This window comes from Macrotis lagotis, chromosome 7, assembly GCF_037893015.1.
Source record: "Macrotis lagotis isolate mMagLag1 chromosome 7, bilby.v1.9.chrom.fasta, whole genome shotgun sequence".
Lineage (NCBI taxonomy): Eukaryota > Metazoa > Chordata > Mammalia > Peramelemorphia > Peramelidae > Macrotis > Macrotis lagotis.
In genome coordinates, this window is record NC_133664.1 from 64,562,292 (window position 1) to 64,582,728 (window position 20,437).

Consider the following 20,437-nt stretch of genomic DNA (forward strand, 5'->3'; position numbering starts at 1 on the left):
CTAGCTTTACATTATAGTGCTGCAACTGAACACTATATTTTAAATGAAATCCAATGAACTATTACCTCCCTTTCCCCAGAAGCTCTTATTTATGTAGCTCAAGACTAAATCAGTTTTTTTTGGTTGCCCCATCACACTGATGAAACATTGAATTTGCAGTCAATTGAAACTCCCATATCTTTTTCAGAACAACTGGTATTTAGCTATTACACCCCCCCCCCACCCCAGTCACATATGTCTGAGGTTATCCCTCCTGACTTGGTGTCATTTACTAATTTAATGTACATACCAACTGTACCTTCATATAAGTCAATGATGAAAATGTTAAACAGCACAAGGCCAAGCACAGCTCTATTGGGAGACCTACTGCCATGCTGACATTTAGTTGTTTTTTTTAGATTTTTTGCAAGGCAATGGGGTTAAGTGGCTTGCCTATGGCCACACAACTAGGTAATTATTAAGTGTCTGAGGTTGGATTTGAACTCAGGTACTCCTCACTCCAGGCCTGGTGCTCTATCCACTGCACCACCTAGCTGCCCTGACATTGAACACTTAGAGTCAAATTTAGGTAACTGATTCTAAGAAATTTTATAGTAGCATAGATTTATAGATGAAATGATTAAAGATCACCTAGAGTAATCCTCTCATTTTGCAGATGAGGAAACTGAGACTTGGAAATATTTAGTGACTTGCTAATTAATTACATAGGTATTAAATAGCAGAGGTGAGATCGAAATCCAGTTTCTTTTATTCCAAAAAACCAGAGCTCATTCTATTATAACTTATTTGTCATTTGTGCTACCCTTAACCTCTCGTGTAAGAATATTCTTAAGTTTCAATTTTTAAGCTTTGCCAGCAGATGTCTCCATTACTCCCTCATACTTAGGACCAACCCCAGAAAGTAGTTGTTTTTATTTTTCAACCAAAAAACTATGGAAGTTGATTTAATAATTTGCTTAAAAATGAGGAGATACACTGGAAACTGTTTTCCCTCTTTTTTTTGAGGTAGGAATGCAAGCCTACTTATTCTTTCCTCTCTATGTCCCTAAGATACAAACCTGAGCAAAAGATTGTTTCAATGAAAATATGGAAATGTCAACATAATCCTTCAAAGTCGGTTTGCTTGGTAAACTACAAAATTTCAGTTATTTTCCATAGGATAACATCTTTTGGAGCTCCTCCTCCTTCTCCTCTTCCTCTTCTTCCTCCTCCTCCCTCTCTTCTTCCTCCTCTCCCTCTTCTTCCCTCTCCTCCTCTCTCTTCCTTGTCTCCTCTTCTCTCCCCTTCTTCCCCACCTAATCTTTTCCCTGTTTCCCCTCCTGAGCAGACGCCTCGGTCTACCTTTGAGTTCAGTACTGGACAGCTCCCTATTCAGGCCCTATGAGCCCTGTGAAAGGAAGTTTGGTGATTGACAGAGGATTCGACCATTCAGGGAGCGAGATGCCTGTATGCCGCTCTACAAGGCCCCTCTGAGCTCTAATAAAGGGTTGATTGTAGCCAAGCTGTCTAGTTAACAGACCCCCCCTCCCAACCCCCAAGTCTGGAGATAGGGAAGAAAGTGTTTCCTTGGCCAAACCTAAGCATCCTCTCCTCCATAGAGACAAGCACACCTTTCCCCCCCACCTTTTCTCTTCTCAAAATATATTTTTGCTTTTTCAAATTTCCTTGCAACTCTGTCTTCTCTCTCTCTCTCTCTCTCTCTCTCTCTCTCTCTCTCTCTCTCTCTCTGTGTGTGTCTATGCGCGCGCAATCAGAGCCTCCGTGGGAAGTGAATGAGGAGGAGCTTGAGTTGGGGAGGGGGGTGAAGAGGGGGAGAACCTGCCACTGGTTAGATGATGGAGAGGCGCTTGCAGGCGGCGGCAGCAGCAGAAGCATCTCGTTAACACACCTCAATGAAAGCGGCAGTGGCAACGGATGGGGATAAAGACGTAAGCAGGCTAACTATAGCTGCCGTGTAGCGAGCTGGGATGTAACCTGCTCAGATCAAGGCTGCGAGGTGCGTAATCCCCAGGGCTAGCCTATTGTAGGGAGGAGATCGCAGTCAGCATTGCCACAGGTGACTTGGTTTCCTGCTTACAGTTTCCTGCTTTGAGATCCAGGCTATTTTTAAAATTCTTATTTTTAAAACCTCCACCTCCTCCCCTTGATACCATCTGTAAGAAGGAAGACCAACAATAGTAATACTATTAGGATTAGTAATAAAAAAAATTGAAAAGTGACTTCCCATCACCTCTGCTCCCCTCACTCGGAGACAGCCAAGAGACATGGTTTACTCCTTACTCCTTTGCCTCCTGCTTGTTCAGCTGGGATGGGGCGCTGCCGGTGCCAGCCGTGACCCACCGGGGCGCCTGGAGCCCCAGAGAGAGAGGACCCTCAGAGGGAAGCAGCATGGCCATCAGTCCGCCCGAGCCTCCGACTCTTCGTCTCCCTGGAGCCGCTCCACCGACGGCACCATCTTGGCGCAGAAACTCTCCGAGGAGGTGCCCACGGACGTGGCCTCTTACCTCTACACTGGGGACTCCCATGAACTGAAGCGAACCAATTGCTCGGGCCGCTTCGAGCTGGCAGCCGGCCTGCCGGGGAAGTCCCCCACCATGGTCAGCCTGCACCCTTCCTTGCACGGGGCGATGGACACGCTTATCTACGCCACCAACTTCCTCAACATGATCAATAAGTCGCTGGAGCAGAACTTGCAGGACGACCTGGAGTGGTACCAGGCGCTGATCCGGAGCATCTTTGAAGATGAGCCCAGCATCTCGCGGGCAGCCATTACCTTCAGCACCGAGTCCCTGTCCTCTCCGGCTCCCCAGGTCTTCCTTCAGGCCACTCGGGGGGAGAGTCGCATCCTCCTCCAGAACCTGTCCTCCTCTGCTCACCACTTGGCCAACGCCACCCAGGAGACCGAGTGGTTTCACGGCCTGAGGCGCAAATGGAGGCCCCATTTTCACCACCGAGGTTCCAGCCAGAGGGGCCGGAGCCTGAGCCACAGCTGGAGGGTCCGGGACGGCTCGTGGGGGGAAAAGAACCAGGTCAGGTGGTCTCTGCCGTACCTGGAGTGTGAGAACGGGAGTTACAAACCGGGCTGGTTGGTCACTCTCTCCGCGGCTTTCTACCGGTTCCAGTCCAATGTGGTTCCCGAATTCAGGTAGGAAGAGGAATCAGAGAAAGCACACACAGGCACACAACAACAACAACAACAGCAGCATGCTGCTTGCGGGGTGTGTGTGTGTGTGTGTGTGTGTGTGTGTGTGTGTGTGTGTGTGTGTGTGTGTGTGGTATGTGTTCATGCGCACGCGCCTGCGCGTGTAAGGGGTGCCTACTATGGTTTTGCTGCCCTGCCCCATCCTAGAGATAGGGTAGGGGACCCTTCACGCGAACATGGTAGCAAACCTTTACTCAAGGGGAAAAAAAAAATCCCCTCTCTTTTCGCCTACCCTGCCTGGGGAAAGGAGAAGGAAATATGAGGTGTACTTCATCTCCCCTCATTTGGATCGACTTTTGGGGGAGCTCCTGAATTGAGGAGCTGTGATCAAGCGCTGGCTTCCTCAGTCAAGGGAAGATAGGGAGTACCTGCCTAGAGCCCAGGGCAGAGGAGCCTCCGGTATCCCAGGGGGCAAAGGTGTCGGGGACTGGGGAAGGAGGGGACTTCAGTGAGAGAGCCTTTCTAGTCTTGTCACTCAGTCTGTAACCTCTGCCTCCTCCTGGTGTTGATGGTTTGACTGTGGCCGAAGTGTTATCGGGTAGTTATCAGAGCGTATGATTATCAAGGCACAGTTCCCTCCAACATTTTGTTAAGGACAGCAAGCACAAGGAAATAGATTCGAAGGTGGAGATCACCGTGCTCTGCACAGTGAACTCCTCGGTACCCTTAACGCAGACCCAAACATTCCCTTGCATCTTGGAGTCGTCCCTCATTTTTATAGCTCTGTGAATTAGCTCAGGGAATGGAAGGTTTCAATATTGGGAAAAACGAATTGTTACTATTTAAAACTACGGTCTTGGACAACAGTATGAACTGGGGGAAAAAGAACATTATCTCACAAAGTCCTGACCTCGGATGACCTGAGCCAAGAGCAACACCCCCTCTGAAGGATGGGAGTGAGAACTGCTGAGACAGGGCTGAAATGGGAGTTCCAGGAGAGGTCTGGGGTGTGACCCTCTCCAAACCCCTTAGACTTTATGTGTGGAGATTTCTGAGAAGCTTACTTTCTTTTTCTTTTTTTTCTTTTTGTTTTTGTAATAGAATCAGAAACCACAAAGTTATTATTTTTAATGCTCTCAGAGCATATAAGAACTAGAAAAGCAGGCAGTAGGATGCAAATGAGGGAGCCGGTGGCCTGGAGATCTTTGCTCTAGTCTGGGACTTATTCATGAGCTTGTTGTATAACCTTTAAGAGGCCTTATGTGTAAAATCAGGGGCTTGTTTTCTTTGAAATCTTTTATTTCTATTTATTTCTATAGGTGATAGCACTAGAGAAGAACAAAATCATATATCCTTTCTATGACTTGTGCAGATTCTTTTGCTTTCTGTGGTTTGCTTCCTCTCCCCCTCTCCCTCTTTCTCCCCCCTCTCTCTTCACTTTCTCTCCCCCTTTACCCCCTTCTCTTTCTCTCTCTCTGTCTCTGTCTCTGCCTCTCTCTTCTTCCCCTCCCCCCTCTCTCTATCCCCCCTCCTCTCCTCTCCTTGGACTCCCCCCTTCTCCAATCACCTTTTACAACTGGAAGGGATTATCTCATTGCCTTTGATTAATGTACTGATCCTATTAGGAAGAGCTGAGCCCAGATGCAAGCTACTTGCCATCTAATTTGCTTGGAAAAGCAAAGACCAGTTAGGTACTGAGTTCCTAGTTTTGTAGCTTGAATTTTTCCAAGGCACAGGAATCTCATAATTCTTGAGATGGAATGGAACTTTTGTACTCAATTTAACAAAGAATTTATTTGACAAAGATACAGGCATTGTATTGGATCTTGAAAAGCCAAATGTCCCATTCCTGCTTTTTTACAGAATTCTCAGGGATTGCAGTTTGTTCCAGGTCTTTATAATAAAATATTGTATTTAAAAGATTTTAGACCTCAGACCTAATATTCCTGGCTTGACCCAAAGCCAGGAAAGCAGAAGACTCTAAGAAAGGCAATGGAATGCACTTTTCACCATCCTTTTGGAGCAGAGAACAGAACAGTTTTTGAGAACTCTGAGAGTCATTTTTTCAGCTTTCAAAGACATGAAGAATGTCAAATTTAAGTAGAATTTAGCCAGCAGGGGTCATCCAAGTAACAGAACAAGATACTTCTTTTGACATAGACCTTTTAGCATCATACTCTATGATTTCTAAAGGTTGATGGAGGTGGAGTTTTGATATATAGCTAAAGTACCTGTCCATGGATGCCTGGAACCTGGGCAGTTTAAATACTCTGTTCAATTTAAATGTTCAATTCTCAAGCACCTTTTAGGGCAATAAGAGAAGAAAAACAGTTAAGGGAACTAAAAATAGATGTTTGTTTTCTATATTTTAGGTAATATTTACATGAGACATTCTCTTTTTTGATCTCTAAACTCATAAAAGAAAGAGTCATTCAAATTCTTAGTCATCTTACGTGGGTTGAGGTTTTTTTACACTTCTTTAAAATAGCAGACAGATATGGACACAAAAGATAATACAGTGAGACTGAAATGAATCATTTCTTGGAAACTAGAAGGCCAGTCAAGCCATTGTGTTTTTTTTAAAAAAGCATTTTATATCTCAATAATTTGGGGGAAAAGTCTGTAATGAAAAATATATTGATAAGTGACATACAACCTTTCCTTAGTAAAGGAAAAGTCAAGAAAATATCTCTGAAGCTTTAAGTCTCATTTGATAGTCTAGAATATCCCCCCCCCCTTTACTTAGAAGATCCATTCACTAGGACCAGATTGTTTGTAGAGGAAGTAAATCTAATAAATTAAATCTTAAAATAAAGTAGAAATACTACTCAATTACTGTTATTTATTTTTATCAATTTAAGCAATATCTCAAACAAATTTTAACCTCCTTTCTGGGTATGAATGAGAGAAGTATATTAAGGTTCGAAATTCAGTTTAGAACATAGATGAGAAGCAGACATTAATTTCCTCTCTCCCTTTCATTCAAAAAATTTGCATGCAATTCCATTCAACTGAATGTCTCTTGATTTATTGATTAAGGACACATGAGGTGAACACATTTAAATTCATTTCAGCAAATATTAATTGAGCACTTACTATATTGAAAGCCTTGGGCTAGAAGCATTAGATATAGGAAAAGAGATATAAAATGAATACTAGTTCTCTCAGCATAATCTTATGGAGTATATAATAATAGTAGCTATTGTATATATAAAACCCTCAGTTTTCAAAATGCTTTATAAATATCTCATTTGATCCTCGCAACAACCCTGAGAGGTATGCACTATTAGTATCCAATTTTTCAGATGTGAAAACTGAGTCAGAGTGACTTTCCCAGAATTATATAGTTAGTAAGTGTCTGAATCTGGATTTGAACTTGATCTTCCTGACTCCAGGTTCAGGGCTCTATCCATTTTGCCACCTGACTGATTAATGATGATGATGATAATAATAATAATCTTTACTCTATCCTCTTTTGATTCTTTATATTAAATCATATATCTAGAACTTGAAAGAAATTTGCATGTCATTTAATCCCAAATCTTTTACAGTTGAGGGAATTGGGGTCATAAAGGTACAATGAATTGTCCATTTTGGCACAAGAGAAAATTAGAAGCTGCCTTTTGATAGCAAGAGAATCATGGTATAAAAATATTAATTGAATCAAACTTCTTAGATTATGATTGATTGGTGATACAATTTTGTCAGTTTTTTTCTCTAGTCCATGTTCAATAGAAAGATTTGGGGTTAATAAAATATCTTTTTTACTCTGAGAAACCTGAATAGAGTCATTATATCATGTCTAGATGAGAAAATAAGCAACTTTTGAATAGATAGTAGACTCATTTGGATCACATTTCTGTCTGGATTGAGTGTCACTTTAAAATCCTATATGACATGAAATGATATCCTTCTAAAGGTAAAAGACAAGTGAGGTGTCATCTAGAATCAGTTGTCAAACTTTGGAAGAAGATTTGAAGTTCATGAAACACAGGTATTATAGAATCATAGAATTATCATATCTTTCATGTAAATCCTTCCTAGGACAGTTTTTATTCAGGATCTCTTTTTTTTCCCTTCAGTGGAGATGAAGACAAAGGATCAGCATTCTCTTATAGTAATTATATGTTCATAGATTTCCAGATAGTAAAATTATCCTCAATAATTAAAATCAAGTCTGGTATGTGAATTGAATTGCCTCAGGGATGGGGTGGATAATGATGACAAGGTGTATATATGAAGGTGTATACCAGGTAGAGAGTAAATGATAGCTAAGTGAGTGTCAGACCAATATGGATTGACTACTATTTAAATGGCTCACAAGGGGAAATATTAACAATAGTGTCTGTGGCTTCTATTCTCATCATGATGTAACTTAATGACCTCACTTGGTGCATTTGATACTCAAGTGAAGGGGAGCAATTCCCACTGTAGAAGAAGGACCCTAAGCAAAGCCATCACCTTTGACTGTTTCCTGTGACTCATTACCTGTGGGGTAGGACTCTTCAGAGGTCTTCAGATACACTTTACAACTGTATCCTATATTTCCTCTAGATCCTATTACAAATTTTTCCCACTTTGTCTTCTGCTAACTTTTGTAATGCCTGATTTGTTTGTATAAAAATAATACCAAATAATTAATTCATGTGAACTGCTGACCATTTTTTGCCAATTATCACAGAGCATAATAATTATATATATATATATATATATGTATATAGCATTAAATGTGTTTCAGATTAACTTTGTTGTAAATTTTATGGGATTACCACACTAAATCTTATTTACATTTGTAATCTTAGTTTCTTCCTTAAACCACTTTGTCATCTACTCACAAATTGATCCAGATTTATTGATAAGGAAGTTACATTATTTTCTTCTTTGGTCCTTTCTAAGTATGGTTGACCTATGCTTACAGTGAGAAGAATGGGTGAAAGACTGTATGGGACTGTCCAAGAGTGCGCTACCCTTTCCTTGAGATTCAGAGTTTTCATGGAAACATTTTTGAATCAACTTAACTTTGGTACCTTAAAAACAAAGCTATCACATTTTCAGCCATTTTGGTTGGTTTTATGATTGGTCCAGTAATTGGAGCAATGTGTTTTTTTTTTTAGCATTTACCAAAATAAGCATTTAAGAATAGAAATGACATTTCTAAAACAGTACAATATATTTCTGCTACTTAGGAGCCATCAGATATAAATATTTCAATTCACACTTTTAAAAAGAATTGTTTCATGTCCTTGGGTTTCAATTCAACATCTTTTAACTGAGAAGAAATTTAGAAAGATGAACCTGTCTACACAATTCTTTGGCCTGTTTAATAAAGGATCACCCTCTCTCTTTCTTCATGAAAACAGTGACCATGGCCAATACTTCTTTAAAAACACACAACCCTCTGCACCAGGCATATACTGTTAGATCAGGTGACTGCTAATAGAATCAAGTATTTCACTTAATAAGAATATTCAACTAGAACAGATAAAAGCTCAGTTTCTATATCTGGAAAAGTCAGCTGAAATTCCTCAAGGCTAACACAAAGTTGCTGCCTCATAGATTTCTAATCTAAGGATTAAAACAAACTTCTAAACCTTCCCCCAAGATAATTTTATAAATATTTTTGGAATGCCTTAACTTTCTTATCTTAAAAAAAAGCTTACTACATTTTCAGCTAGTTTGGTTGGCTTTCTGATTTCCAAAGACTATTTGTCATTTAGTTGCTGTAACAATATATTATCTTGATATTTTCTGGAACAAACATTTGGAAGTAGAATGGGATTTCCAAAATGGTGAAATTTATTGTAGTAGTATAGTCTTCTCTACTGGAGAAAGAATTGGGGTTCTTGCTTATTTGATTATATAGTTTCAACTACAAGAAAAAAGATGTTACTTTCAGCATTGGAAAACTAGCTAAGTTTACTATGCATTTTTCAGGGTTTTAAGAATTTCTCATCTCAGGCTCAATGGTACTATTCGATCTAACATATATTCTGTATTTTAATATGATACTGTAATACACAAGATGCCAAGATGTGGTTGCTGCAATTATTTTTTAGGCCAATGTGCCTTTAGTATGAGGATGCTTATGGTTTTTATCTCACTGCAGAAATGGGTGGATCCAATGTGCTGCCTCTTTTCAGTCCTGAGATGGTGTGTGTATGATTATTTAAGCAGAAGAGCTACACTGTGCATTGGGATCATGATAACCTTGACAGTATAATTGCCATCATCTGAAAAGAGGCAACTTAGTGGTAATGAGAATAGACTACTGTAAATAGCCTTATTAAATACTGCTTGTGTACAAATCTGATTTTTTTTGAGTAATGATTCTATTGTTTATCTATTAGTTTTTTTCCTCTCCTCACCTTACCTCCCCCCTTTTTTAAGCTACTGCTAACATATATTTTTCATCTGATTCTTATTTAACTAAATACTCACAGATCCAACAATTCCCTGACAATGAATTTTGTAGTAAAACTTTGGCTAATGAGAATGCTTAGAGAAATGGATGAGTTTTGATTTTTTTAGTTGAGTTTTAAGGTAAAATTGAGCTTTTAGGTTAGCTGGAGTTTAAACAGAAATCCTCATTGGCTTTATTTAAAACAAAGTTTTGACTGGATTAATTTATATTTAATTCAATTATCCTTTTTAATCATCCTTGAATTCATCTCTCTCCCTCTCTCTTGCCCCCCTTCCCCTCCCCTCTTCCCCCCCCCCCAAAGCTGGAAGCACAGTGGCTACTTAATGCACAAATTGTTTGCCAAAGGAACTCTAACCTGTAAACTTTATGACCTGACTCCTTTAGGCCATCTGGTGGTCCCCAGTTCCGATAAGGGTCCCCATATGAACAATGCTTAACTTAGTATGGTGATCAAACCTCTCAGTTCAAGTAATCTGCTACCCTGAATTTAATCGGTAGCAAAGATTACAAGTATATACTACCATGCCCAGCAACATATTTATTTTTGAAATTCTGAACTTTACAAACACCAGATAAACTGAGCATTTCTACATGTAATCACAGACTTAAAACACATGCACTTGAATTTTCCTTTTAAGTATTTTGAACATGTTCCATATGTTACTTTCAAAACTGTCTTATCTGTGCTTCCTACTGAAGTTCTGTTCTTTTCTGTGCATATGTAAGTCTACATTCAAGGTACTGTGTGAAATAGTGGATAGAGAAGTGGCCTTTGAATCAGGGAGACTTGGGTTCAAGTCCCACCTGTGACAAAAACTGTTATGTGTTGAGGCCAACTAGCACAGCGGATAGATATGGGCCCTGGGGGAAAAAATTTGAAACAAAACAAAAACTGGTTATATGATTCTGGACAAGTCATATAAACAGTTGCTTAGACATCTCTGAAAACTTTAAATTGAGGCCAACCTGTATTTAGGGTGAAGTTCTTTTCAGGGAGCAACTTAACACTGATGAAATCACAGGACCATTATAAAACAACATCACTTTATTCTGGGATGAAGTACAGTACAGATTTTGGAAAAAATCATATATCCCTGATAATACTAGATATATAGGAAGCTGAAAGTAATATATAAGAGACCAAGGCTATTTCCCAATAAAGACCAGTTTGTCTGAGGCTGATGAGATAGAGGTTATGTAAGGCCCTTAAAACCAGGTTCTGGAGCAGCACTTTCAGAGTTGAAAGATTATGTCTTTCAGAATATAATTTTTGATCTAGGGTTGAAGTGGTAGAGAGGATGTATAGTTTGGGGAGAGCAGATTTCAAAGGATTCATAGAAAAGCTAGCTAGGAACCTATGGTTAGCAGCTAGTGTTTTCATTGTGTTCTGAAACTGTGGGCAACCTCTCAGTGCCCCAGGCAAACCCTCCAAAATGACAAGTTGCAAAATAGTTTTATACCTAGGAAATCTTGTCCTGTCCTTTTCCCACTGCAGTTAAGGTTTTCACTTGGATTTAAAAAATCAGCTTCCTAAGTAGAGATTGAGGAGTGGGGTCTACACATGGAGATAAATCTGAGGCTTTTAGTTAAATCTATGTTTAACATGAGCCAAACAGGGTGAATGCATGTTTATATCAGGTTTCATTGAAAGGCAGTGTCCAGGACTAAGGAAATTACAACTCCACTATATTCTCTTCTGGTGTTCTGGGTGGGTCATTTGATTGGCTAATGCCTTATGTAATTGCTGTGACTCATATTATGATTCAAGGGGCCACTGGTGTATGAATTTCTAACAGCGGAAGGAAGGCTAAATTATGGACCAAATTGTATCTATTTATTGCTTATTAAATACTGAAATCTCTAATCCAATAGCCATTCTTGGATATTTCTTTCCTCAGTGCAAGAAATGATCATATTAAATAGTATATTGTGATAATCATCAAGTTTTCATTGAAAAATCTTGTAAATTCTTAGTTTATTAAAAATTAAATTGTTTTTTTTTCTATTTCCCTGGCTTACAAATAAGCTGGATTTAAGTAAGGGAGGGCTGTGCAAAGTCACCAGCCTCATTTCTCCAGAGCCATCTGGGTCCAATGGCCATAAATAGATCAGGATCAATGGAGATGGCCCTGGATGCTTGGAGATCAATTCCGTCTCCAATAATAGCTGGAGAAATAATAGCTGTCTTCAGATATTTGAAGGGTTGTCGGGCTGAAGAGGAATGAATTTTCTTCTGTATGGTACCCCAGGGCAGAATTCATAGCAAAGAGTAGAAGCTGCAAAGAAGAATATGTAGGCTTTGTGGGAGGGAAAATTCCTGACAATTAGGTATAATAACCAAAAAAGTAAATCTGACTGACTTGGGAGATTGTCTCCCCCCAGAGGTTTTAAAGCAAAGACTAGAAGACTGCTGGTAGACAGGGTTATAAGTTGAATGACATCTCTGGTGTGGAATTGATGGATTTTGGCATCTCTTCCAATTCTGAGCTTCTTTGATTTTGTGATGGGCCAGTTTGCTGACCATCAGGAAAGGAGTATTTTCACTTGCTGTTCATTTATAAGTAAATTATGACAAAGCTAAAAATTCAAGGGGAAAGGAAAGTGAGAAAGAAGAGATAAGAAGGACAGAAAGAAGCAAGTAGATAGCAGGGATTAGGGGAGACTAGAAGCAAAGACAAGGGTAGAGAGAAGCAGACCTATTGATAATGATGGGAAGTGACAGCAGAGAATTGAGATGACCATGAGGTAGGAGACTAAAGAAAACCAAACAGAATAGTCCAGTAGAACTGGGTTGTTCAGACAGAGGGATAATTATATCTAATAATCCAAATGCCCACAATTCCATAATTAATGCCAATCAGGCATCAATGAAAAGTATGACAGAAGAAACCACAACTGAAACAGGTTTGGGAGCAGGCTGTCCAAGGGAAAGTTCTACCCATTTCATCGTCTTCAAGGGCATCACTGTACTATAGGCAATGGAACACCAACAATTGCCATCTGTACAACAGAGTGAAAAGTCAGCAGAATTCCATCCCAAGAGTTTCTTAGAATATAACCATATTCTGGTAATTCAGAACTGGAGCCATGCAGTGTTTGTTTTGATTTTTTTTTGTTGTTTCTTTTTTTTTTTAGTTTTTTGCAAGGCAAATGGTATTAAGTGGCTTGCCCAAGGCCACACAGGTAATTATTAAATGTCTGAGACCAGATTTGAACCCAGGTACTCCTGACTCCAGGGCCGGTGCTTTGTCCACTGCACCCCCTAGCCGCCCCCATTTTGATTTTTTTTGAAAGGGAGTGAGTGGTACAATGACAAGCTTTAACACTTTACTCTTCCATGTGTGTAATATATAGTTAAATGGATTGAGCAACAATCCTTTTACAGTGTTGATTGCAAGCCTCTTTCAGGGAAAAGGCAAGGTAAAAAACATATAAAAGTCATACTAACTTTAAAAGAGAAAATAGAGATCTGAATATACCTTGAAAAAGACAAGAATAGGATAATTTTTACAAACTAAAGTGATACTAGTTAACATATATTCTGTGACATCTAGGCTCATAAAAGTATATCTGCATCAATTATTTGTAGATTCTAATTCAAATAAAGTCATTGATCACTGTTATACTGTGTGACTAAATTAATGCATCCAGATTTTATCTTATATGAAATATTTTTTAGTAAGCATTTATTAAGCCTCTAAGCAGTGAGTCTACAAATAACATTCTTCTCCTAATGGATTTTACATTCTTTCAGGGGAAACAAGTAACTAGAAAAATATGCTTCAAGTAAGTACAAGGCTATTTCTGTGAGGGAGTGGTGTGGGGAAGCCTCATTAGGAGAGGGGAAGGATCAGAGGGTGTTCTTCCTTGGGCTCAGTGCTGATTAAAAATATGAAATGGCTCATTTTTAAAAATACGTGTTTGAAAATATGAAGTCTACAGAAAAGCATGGCAAGGACTCTTATGAACTGATGAAAAGTAAAGCAAGGAGAACCAGGAAAATAATATATACTAGGATTACAAAAATGTAAATGAAAATAACAGCAACAAAACTAATGCTGAGTATTATAACCAACAATCTTGTTCCCAAAGAAGAGATGTGATAATGCTATAGATTCCCTGAAAATAACTCTATGCCTTGCCATCTTCACTTGCCAAAGCTTTTGGTGATTGGAAATTTGAGATATTCTAGAACTTTGTATCTTTAGTGAAAGAGCATTTGAGGACCATAGGCTTATCTGAGGACAGACAGCAAATCTAGCCTATCAATGGAAGACAGATCACCTGGATGAAGTCCAGGGAACAGAGCTATTGAGCTGTAGACTTTTTCTTTAACTGAACTCTTGCTGGGCTTGCCTCATTTTTCTCACTCTTAAAAACATGAAAGATATCAGTGGACGACCTTCTGGAAAATGGTAATTTATTTGTAAGTCCCAAGGGGTCAAGGACTCTATTTCTTGTATTTACTAGTATCCTGAGTATTTAGTCTAGTGACTGACACATAGTAGGAGCTCAGGGAATGTTTGCTGAGGCTGCTATTTTGGAAATATCAATGTCGGAAGCAGTACTGCTATGTACCATTTAGGTTGATTTTCAAATAATTTTCTGCCTCAGAGTTTTTTTTTTTTATCATTGCATTTCAGCTGCCACTTTCTCTTCTCTCCTTCCAGTGATTGCCATTCTGTTTGTTTCCTCTCTCTCTGCTCTGGTGCATGAGGTTGCTAGTGTCTTATCTGTGCCAATTCAGCTAAAGTAAAAGCATAAACTTCAGTCTTTTTCTAACCATTTCACACCTGCCAGTCATACAAAGCAAACAAAGAAAAGAGGAAGTTTGAGGAGGAGGTTTGAAATAAAGATTCCTGCATTTAACTTGGTTTGGGCCATTTCTGGTACACAGGATTGAGTCTGTGAAGTGAAAATACTCCTAAGCCATGGAAAACAGATGAGAAGACTGAAAGGACGTGGGGGGAAGTCTCCAACCCTCAGAATTTTGTCACTAGCTCACCTGAAATGAAACCCTTTATGTCCCTAACTTCTAGTCTGACTGGTGGCTATTCTCATCCATAATTTCATGTCACATGGTCCCTCTTAGCTTTTGTAATGAGTTCAATGACCATAATGGTAGGGGCTGTCTGGATGAACAACCAGCTGAAGGTGCTGGCAAGAACAGAAGAGAACAGAGTAGAGTAGAATAAAGAACCCTGAGTTAAAAACCAACTTCCTCAAAAAGAAGTTAATATAATATCTTTTGTTTGTTTTATTTTGTTTTGTTTTACTGAACAGCAATGTATATGGGTGGAGATGCAATGGAGGTATGGAACACTATATCAGAAATAATATAAAAAATCCTTCTTCACTTTAAAAGAAGACTTTGGTCATTATTGAAGTATATATATTTTTAGAAGAGTCCTTGTTTCTCCTCATCACAAGACATGGAGTAATAGAAGCTTGTTAGTTTCTGTCTGTTTTTTCCTTTGTTTCTATGTTTCTGTCTCTATTTCTCTTTCATTTTGAGTGTGGCACATAAAGTAGAATTTAGTCTGATAGGTGGACCATGAATATTAAGAAATCAGATTTTAGTGGGTGAAGGGAAATCAGCTGGGACCATGGGAAGCAGGTCCAAGGGACAAGTAAGTTAAGGTTCTTTGAAGGAACAAGGTTGGCAGTACTGACTAGGTAGATTAGGTGGCTGCTTATAATTGTTTGTGATTAAAAGAATCTATGAAGACTCTTTACTGCCCAGTTCCTTCCTGAAAATTTCATTATTCTGGATATATATTAAATTGTAAGTATTCTTGAGAGATAAGTACTGATTGATTAACATAAAGACTGGGGTACCAGAACACTAAAAGAGATGATATTAACTTCTTTTTGAGGAAGTTGATTTTTAATGAAGAAATGGTAAATCAAAGAAGAGTGAGATAGGAATCAGTATAATATAGTAGGAAGAACACTGAACCTAGAGACAGAGAACATGGGTTCAAATCTCACCATTAGCTATGTGACTTTAGAAAAGTAACTTAGTTTTTTTTAATTTGTAAAATTAAAAGAGACAAGATGGTTTTGATGTCCTGTCTGGCTCTGGATCTATATCTGAGAACATTGGGGTATTCCACAGAAAGTTGAGGCACCAGAGAATGGAAAATGGAGCTCAAGGAAGGGAAGCTATGTACCTGAAGATTATCTTTGCTGAATTTATAGCTTTCTTGCTAAGAATACAATAAAAATAGGGGCAGCTAGGTGGTGAAGTGGATAGGGCACCAATCATGGAGTCAAGAGGATCTAAGTTCAAATCCAAACTGAGACACTTAATACTCACTAAACTATGTGACCTTGGGCAGGTCACTTAACCCCATTGTTTACAAAGCCAAAAATAAAAAAAAAGAATACAATAAAATAAAACAACCATGACCATGATTAAAAATTATGAAGATAAGATGAATTCTTAGTGACTAAATGAATTTTATGAGGTGCTGACCTATATGGGTCACAAAAAGTAAAAGATAATAATACTCATGCTAACGCGTAGTTGCGCAGCGCTTTTCAATTTATGAAGTGCTGTCCTAACAATAACTTGATATTGTGAAGTTGTGTATCTATTGTTGTTGTTGTGCTATTGATTAGTGTCTGACTCCTCATTATCCCATTTGGGGTTTTCTTGGCAAAGGTCTTGGAGTGACTTTCCATTTCCTTCTTCAGCTCAATTTACAAATGAAGAAACTGAGATCGATAGATTAAGCAACTTTCTCAGGGTCATCCGGCTAGTGTCTAAGGCCAGATTTGAATTCAGGTCTTCTTGCCATGCTTGATTCTAGATCCACTGTATCGCCCAACTAACCCAGTATAAACATTGCTCATCTCTTTTAGATGAAGAGATTGAGATTCAGAGAGGATAGCACAACTAGTTAGCATTGGAGTCAGAATTTGAACTCATTTCTTCTTCCTAATCCTATAGTCATAGGCTATACCTATTCAAGAAACTGAGGCTTTTTATAATTAAATCAGAAATTTTTCGGTGGAGGGTTGAGATTGACCCTATCCAGTTTTGCATCTTAATTCTTCTAGAGAATCAAGGTAATAGAACTTGCAAATTAGCTATGACTCTGTAGGTTTCAGCAGTTCTAGTTGCCGGACCAAATTTGTCTCTGTCCTTGCACTGTGGCAGACTTATGACCATCACTTACTGACCTCCAGACTCCTTATCTTGGACACTCAACTGAGTGACTAAGTCTATTTTGTCTAATTCTAATCAGAAAAACATTCACAGGAACATGGATTTAAAACATGGAAGGAAATTCATAGATCATCATATTCCAACTGATCAGCTCATTTCACAAATGAAGAAACTGAGCTTCAGAAAGCTGAAGTGACAGCTCAAACTCATATAGCAAATTCAAAGGCAGGTATCTTGACTCCAAATCCCGGTCTCTTTTCACTGCACTATATATCTCTCATTTCATATCACTATTTCTGGACTCCCAAATCAACTACACCAACATTTTTCTCCTAAACTTTCTATTTCTTAAGGTTTACTGTACTTGAGGTGAGTGTGTTTGCAGCCCGTCCTCATTATTCTTGATAATCCTTAGTTTTTCAAAAGTTTATAGACTTTAGATGTAAAAGGGATCTTAGAGGTCTGGTTTAATTCCTTCATTTTATAGATTGGTACATTGAGGACAGAGTACCCAAGGTCACAGAGGGAGTAAACAGATGCTCCATGATTTGAATACAAATTCTCTGACTCCAGTTCTCATTATTAGATTGCACCTGGCTCTCATTTCGCACTTCAGATTTTCACATAGATTATATAGGTCTTCCTAAAGAAGGCTGGAACTGATTGCCAAAAAACCTTCCAAGAACATGGAGTCAGACAGAAGATGTTTGTCACTGTGTGAAGTGCTGGCAAGTATCTCTGAACCAAGCTGTTGAAAGGTGACCTGGGGGAGAAGAGTTTCTCTTTGCTTTGGGAACATGGTGCAATTATCAAATTTTTCAGGATCTTTTTGATTAGGGAATGGAAATAGCATAGTTTACAATTCATTTTGCTCTAGTGATGTATTGCCATGTTTAAAACTATCAAGCTAGCTGCTAGGTGGGGAAAACAAACTTAAATCAATTCTTGGCAGTGTCCCTTGAAGAAGATTGAGTGCCAGCAAAGAGAGATAGAAGAGGAGATGACTTTCACAAAGACCTCCCACTTAAACTAGACTTTCTTATGAGGTAAAAGTCCCTTAATGATGACATTCTGTAATAGGCATCTATCTTACCTTAATTGAAAAGAACTTGGAGAAATGCAGCAAAACTGAATTTGACCTTATCGACTAAAAAAAGCATCACATGTCACCATGATAAAACAGAGAAAATGAAATATTACCAGTCTTTGTAAGGTCTAGTTTCCAATGGGAAAAACCATTCTTGGTTGACTGATAGTCTGTAATTACCATTAATATTATAGTTAACTTATCACTCAGGTTACTGCTTAGATTCAGCTAAGTTCTACTGACAAGTTGGATGAAAATCAACTTGGCACCATGCTGACAAGCCAACTTCTATTATGCTGTTGACATTTAAATTTTTGTTTCTGGTTTCCAGGTACCAGATCTCGATCTATTTCTAAGCAGTCCACTGAAGTCTTGGGAGAATTACTTTTAAATATTAAAAATAACCTTTTTCTATCAAACAGTTACTGATTTAAATCTGTGATACTTGTGTGGACACAAGATGAAGTATCTTTAAGGATAATGTTATTATCCTTGACTTTATGGCAAACAGGACTTGGGTAGGAAGTATAATTAAGTGTTGAAGCAAACAAACCACAGAATTGAGTTTTTTCCAATCACAGAGGACTGTAAAATTAAGAACAAACATTTTCTTTCATTCCTTGAGTAATTGTTCTTCCTGGAATCAGGGGACTTGATCAGATGTATTTTTAGCTCTGTGACAGATGGGAAAATGATACTTCTTGGTGGATCTAGAACCAAGCCATGACACTTCTGTTTCTTGGGGTTGTTGAAAAGTGGGAAGGTGACAGAACAGTTTTCATTTGAGATTAGTCAAGTCTTCTTTGGGACTTATAAAAACAGAGGTGAGAGAGTGATTAGGTTTTAGAAGGAAAGGAGTAGTCTTCAAAATGTGTATAAGAACACTTCAGGAGTGGATATTGACTTTAATCTTGCCTTACCTATCAGTTATACTCTGGGTGATACTATATAATAAAGACTGTCTCTATATGTAGTATAAGGAGGGAGACATTCCCCTCCCCCCCGCCACTTCTCCAAGTGAGTCTTTAGTTCTTTCCAAGCAAGATGTTAGGGCCATAAGCTTGCTTACCTTCTATTTTCAGAGAAAGAGAGATAGAACTAGATATATCTATTCCCTTAGATATTATTAGTCTGAGGGAAGAGGATTTTAATGTTTAAACTAACTTCTGATTGCTGAGCATTAATGGGTGAAGCAGGACTCCAAACTTTATACTCAAGGCTTGACTCCTTTCTTATTTAATACTAGTCACACAATGTACAGACATTAGCAGGTAGCAAAGAAACCATTTATCCAAGTCCATAACAAATAGAAATCAGAGAAAACATATGTAGGAGAATATATTCCAGATGATGCACTGGAAGCATTGTCCCCACTGGGAGCAAAATAACTCAACTCTTGCCAACTGTCCCACTCTTTATATAATTTTGGGGAATTGATCTCTATGAATGAAGAGAAAGTTCCATACCAATGGGCTTTAGGATTCAAGTTATAGTTTCAATTAGTGGTATTATTATAAAAGCATCTACTGCATACCAAGAATTGTCATATACATATATATGTCATTTTTATCTTTGATTTTCTAATGTAACCCTGGCACATTTGTAACTTCATAGTAAATCTGAGAGATGTTGCCTGAGGCTCAGAAAAGTTTTAATTTTCTCATGGTTTTATGCTATAAATGGCATTATTTGAACTCAGGTCTTGCTCTTTTCAAGTTTAGCATTTTGTACCCTATATACCATCCTTCTCCTTTATTACTTTAATTGTTCCTTGGTCCTGGAGTCAGGAGGAACTGAGTTCAAATCCAGACTCAGACACTAAATAATTATCTGTGTGACCTTGGACAAGTAACTTAACCCCATTGCCTTGCCAACACCAAAAAAAAATCAGAAGATAACAAATGCTATAACTCTATATGAGATGTATATACTACACTGCACTAAATTTATATCTATCTATAAGTGGAGTGTGTGTATACATACTGGAATGCCTCTTTGAAGGTTGGATTTGTCATCATTATCATTATTAATAACAATATTTACATGAATGTCAAGATAGTAATAGGAAGTTTCATTCCAAATCTCATGATGTCCTATTTAAGGACTGATTGTGTTGTCATTGATGAGTAGAGGAATGGTCTGAGGACTTTGTAGGAAAGGCACCAACAGGTGGTGAATATAGCTCAAGAAGTTAGAGAAGAGGGGAAGGAAAAGAAAGTGTACGTTGTCTCTTGCCTTTATTATGTCACCATGACAATTGTTTTTTTTCTGTTTTTATTGGCTTTGGACTTCCCATTTTAGAGTTTCTGGGTAGGAGAGGATGAGAGAAGGGAGGTTGAGGGTGAGGGTGAGTCTGCTTAGTGTAATTCTTAGAGATTACTTAGGCAGCAAAAAACTTCCCTCCTGCAAAACAGGATCATACAAATATCTACCCAAGTGGGAATCAAGTGAGAATGAGTTCAGTTTTCACCTAAATGATTTTTGCTCATCAAGCTTCATAGGTAGAAAAGATTTTTTGCCTGAGAGGGTGAGAATGAAGTCTCTTGGGTTCTTTTTTTGAAACAATTTTTGTTCTATAAATTGGGGAGTATAAATCTCTCATTAAGATGGATC

The 20,437-nt window shown here is 38.5% G+C and overlaps 1 protein-coding gene across 1 annotated transcript in view; it reads left to right on the forward strand.

Moving 5' to 3' along the window:
• The first annotated feature begins 2,264 nt into the window (after positions 1-2,264).
• Positions 2,265-20,437, forward strand: part of GPR158 (G protein-coupled receptor 158) — a 326,379-nt gene continuing 308,206 nt past the window's right edge. The window contains exon 1 of the mRNA XM_074195071.1: positions 2,265-3,145. Within this exon, the coding sequence (XP_074051172.1) occupies positions 2,265-3,145 (881 nt within the window). The remainder of the gene's footprint in view (positions 3,146-20,437) is intronic.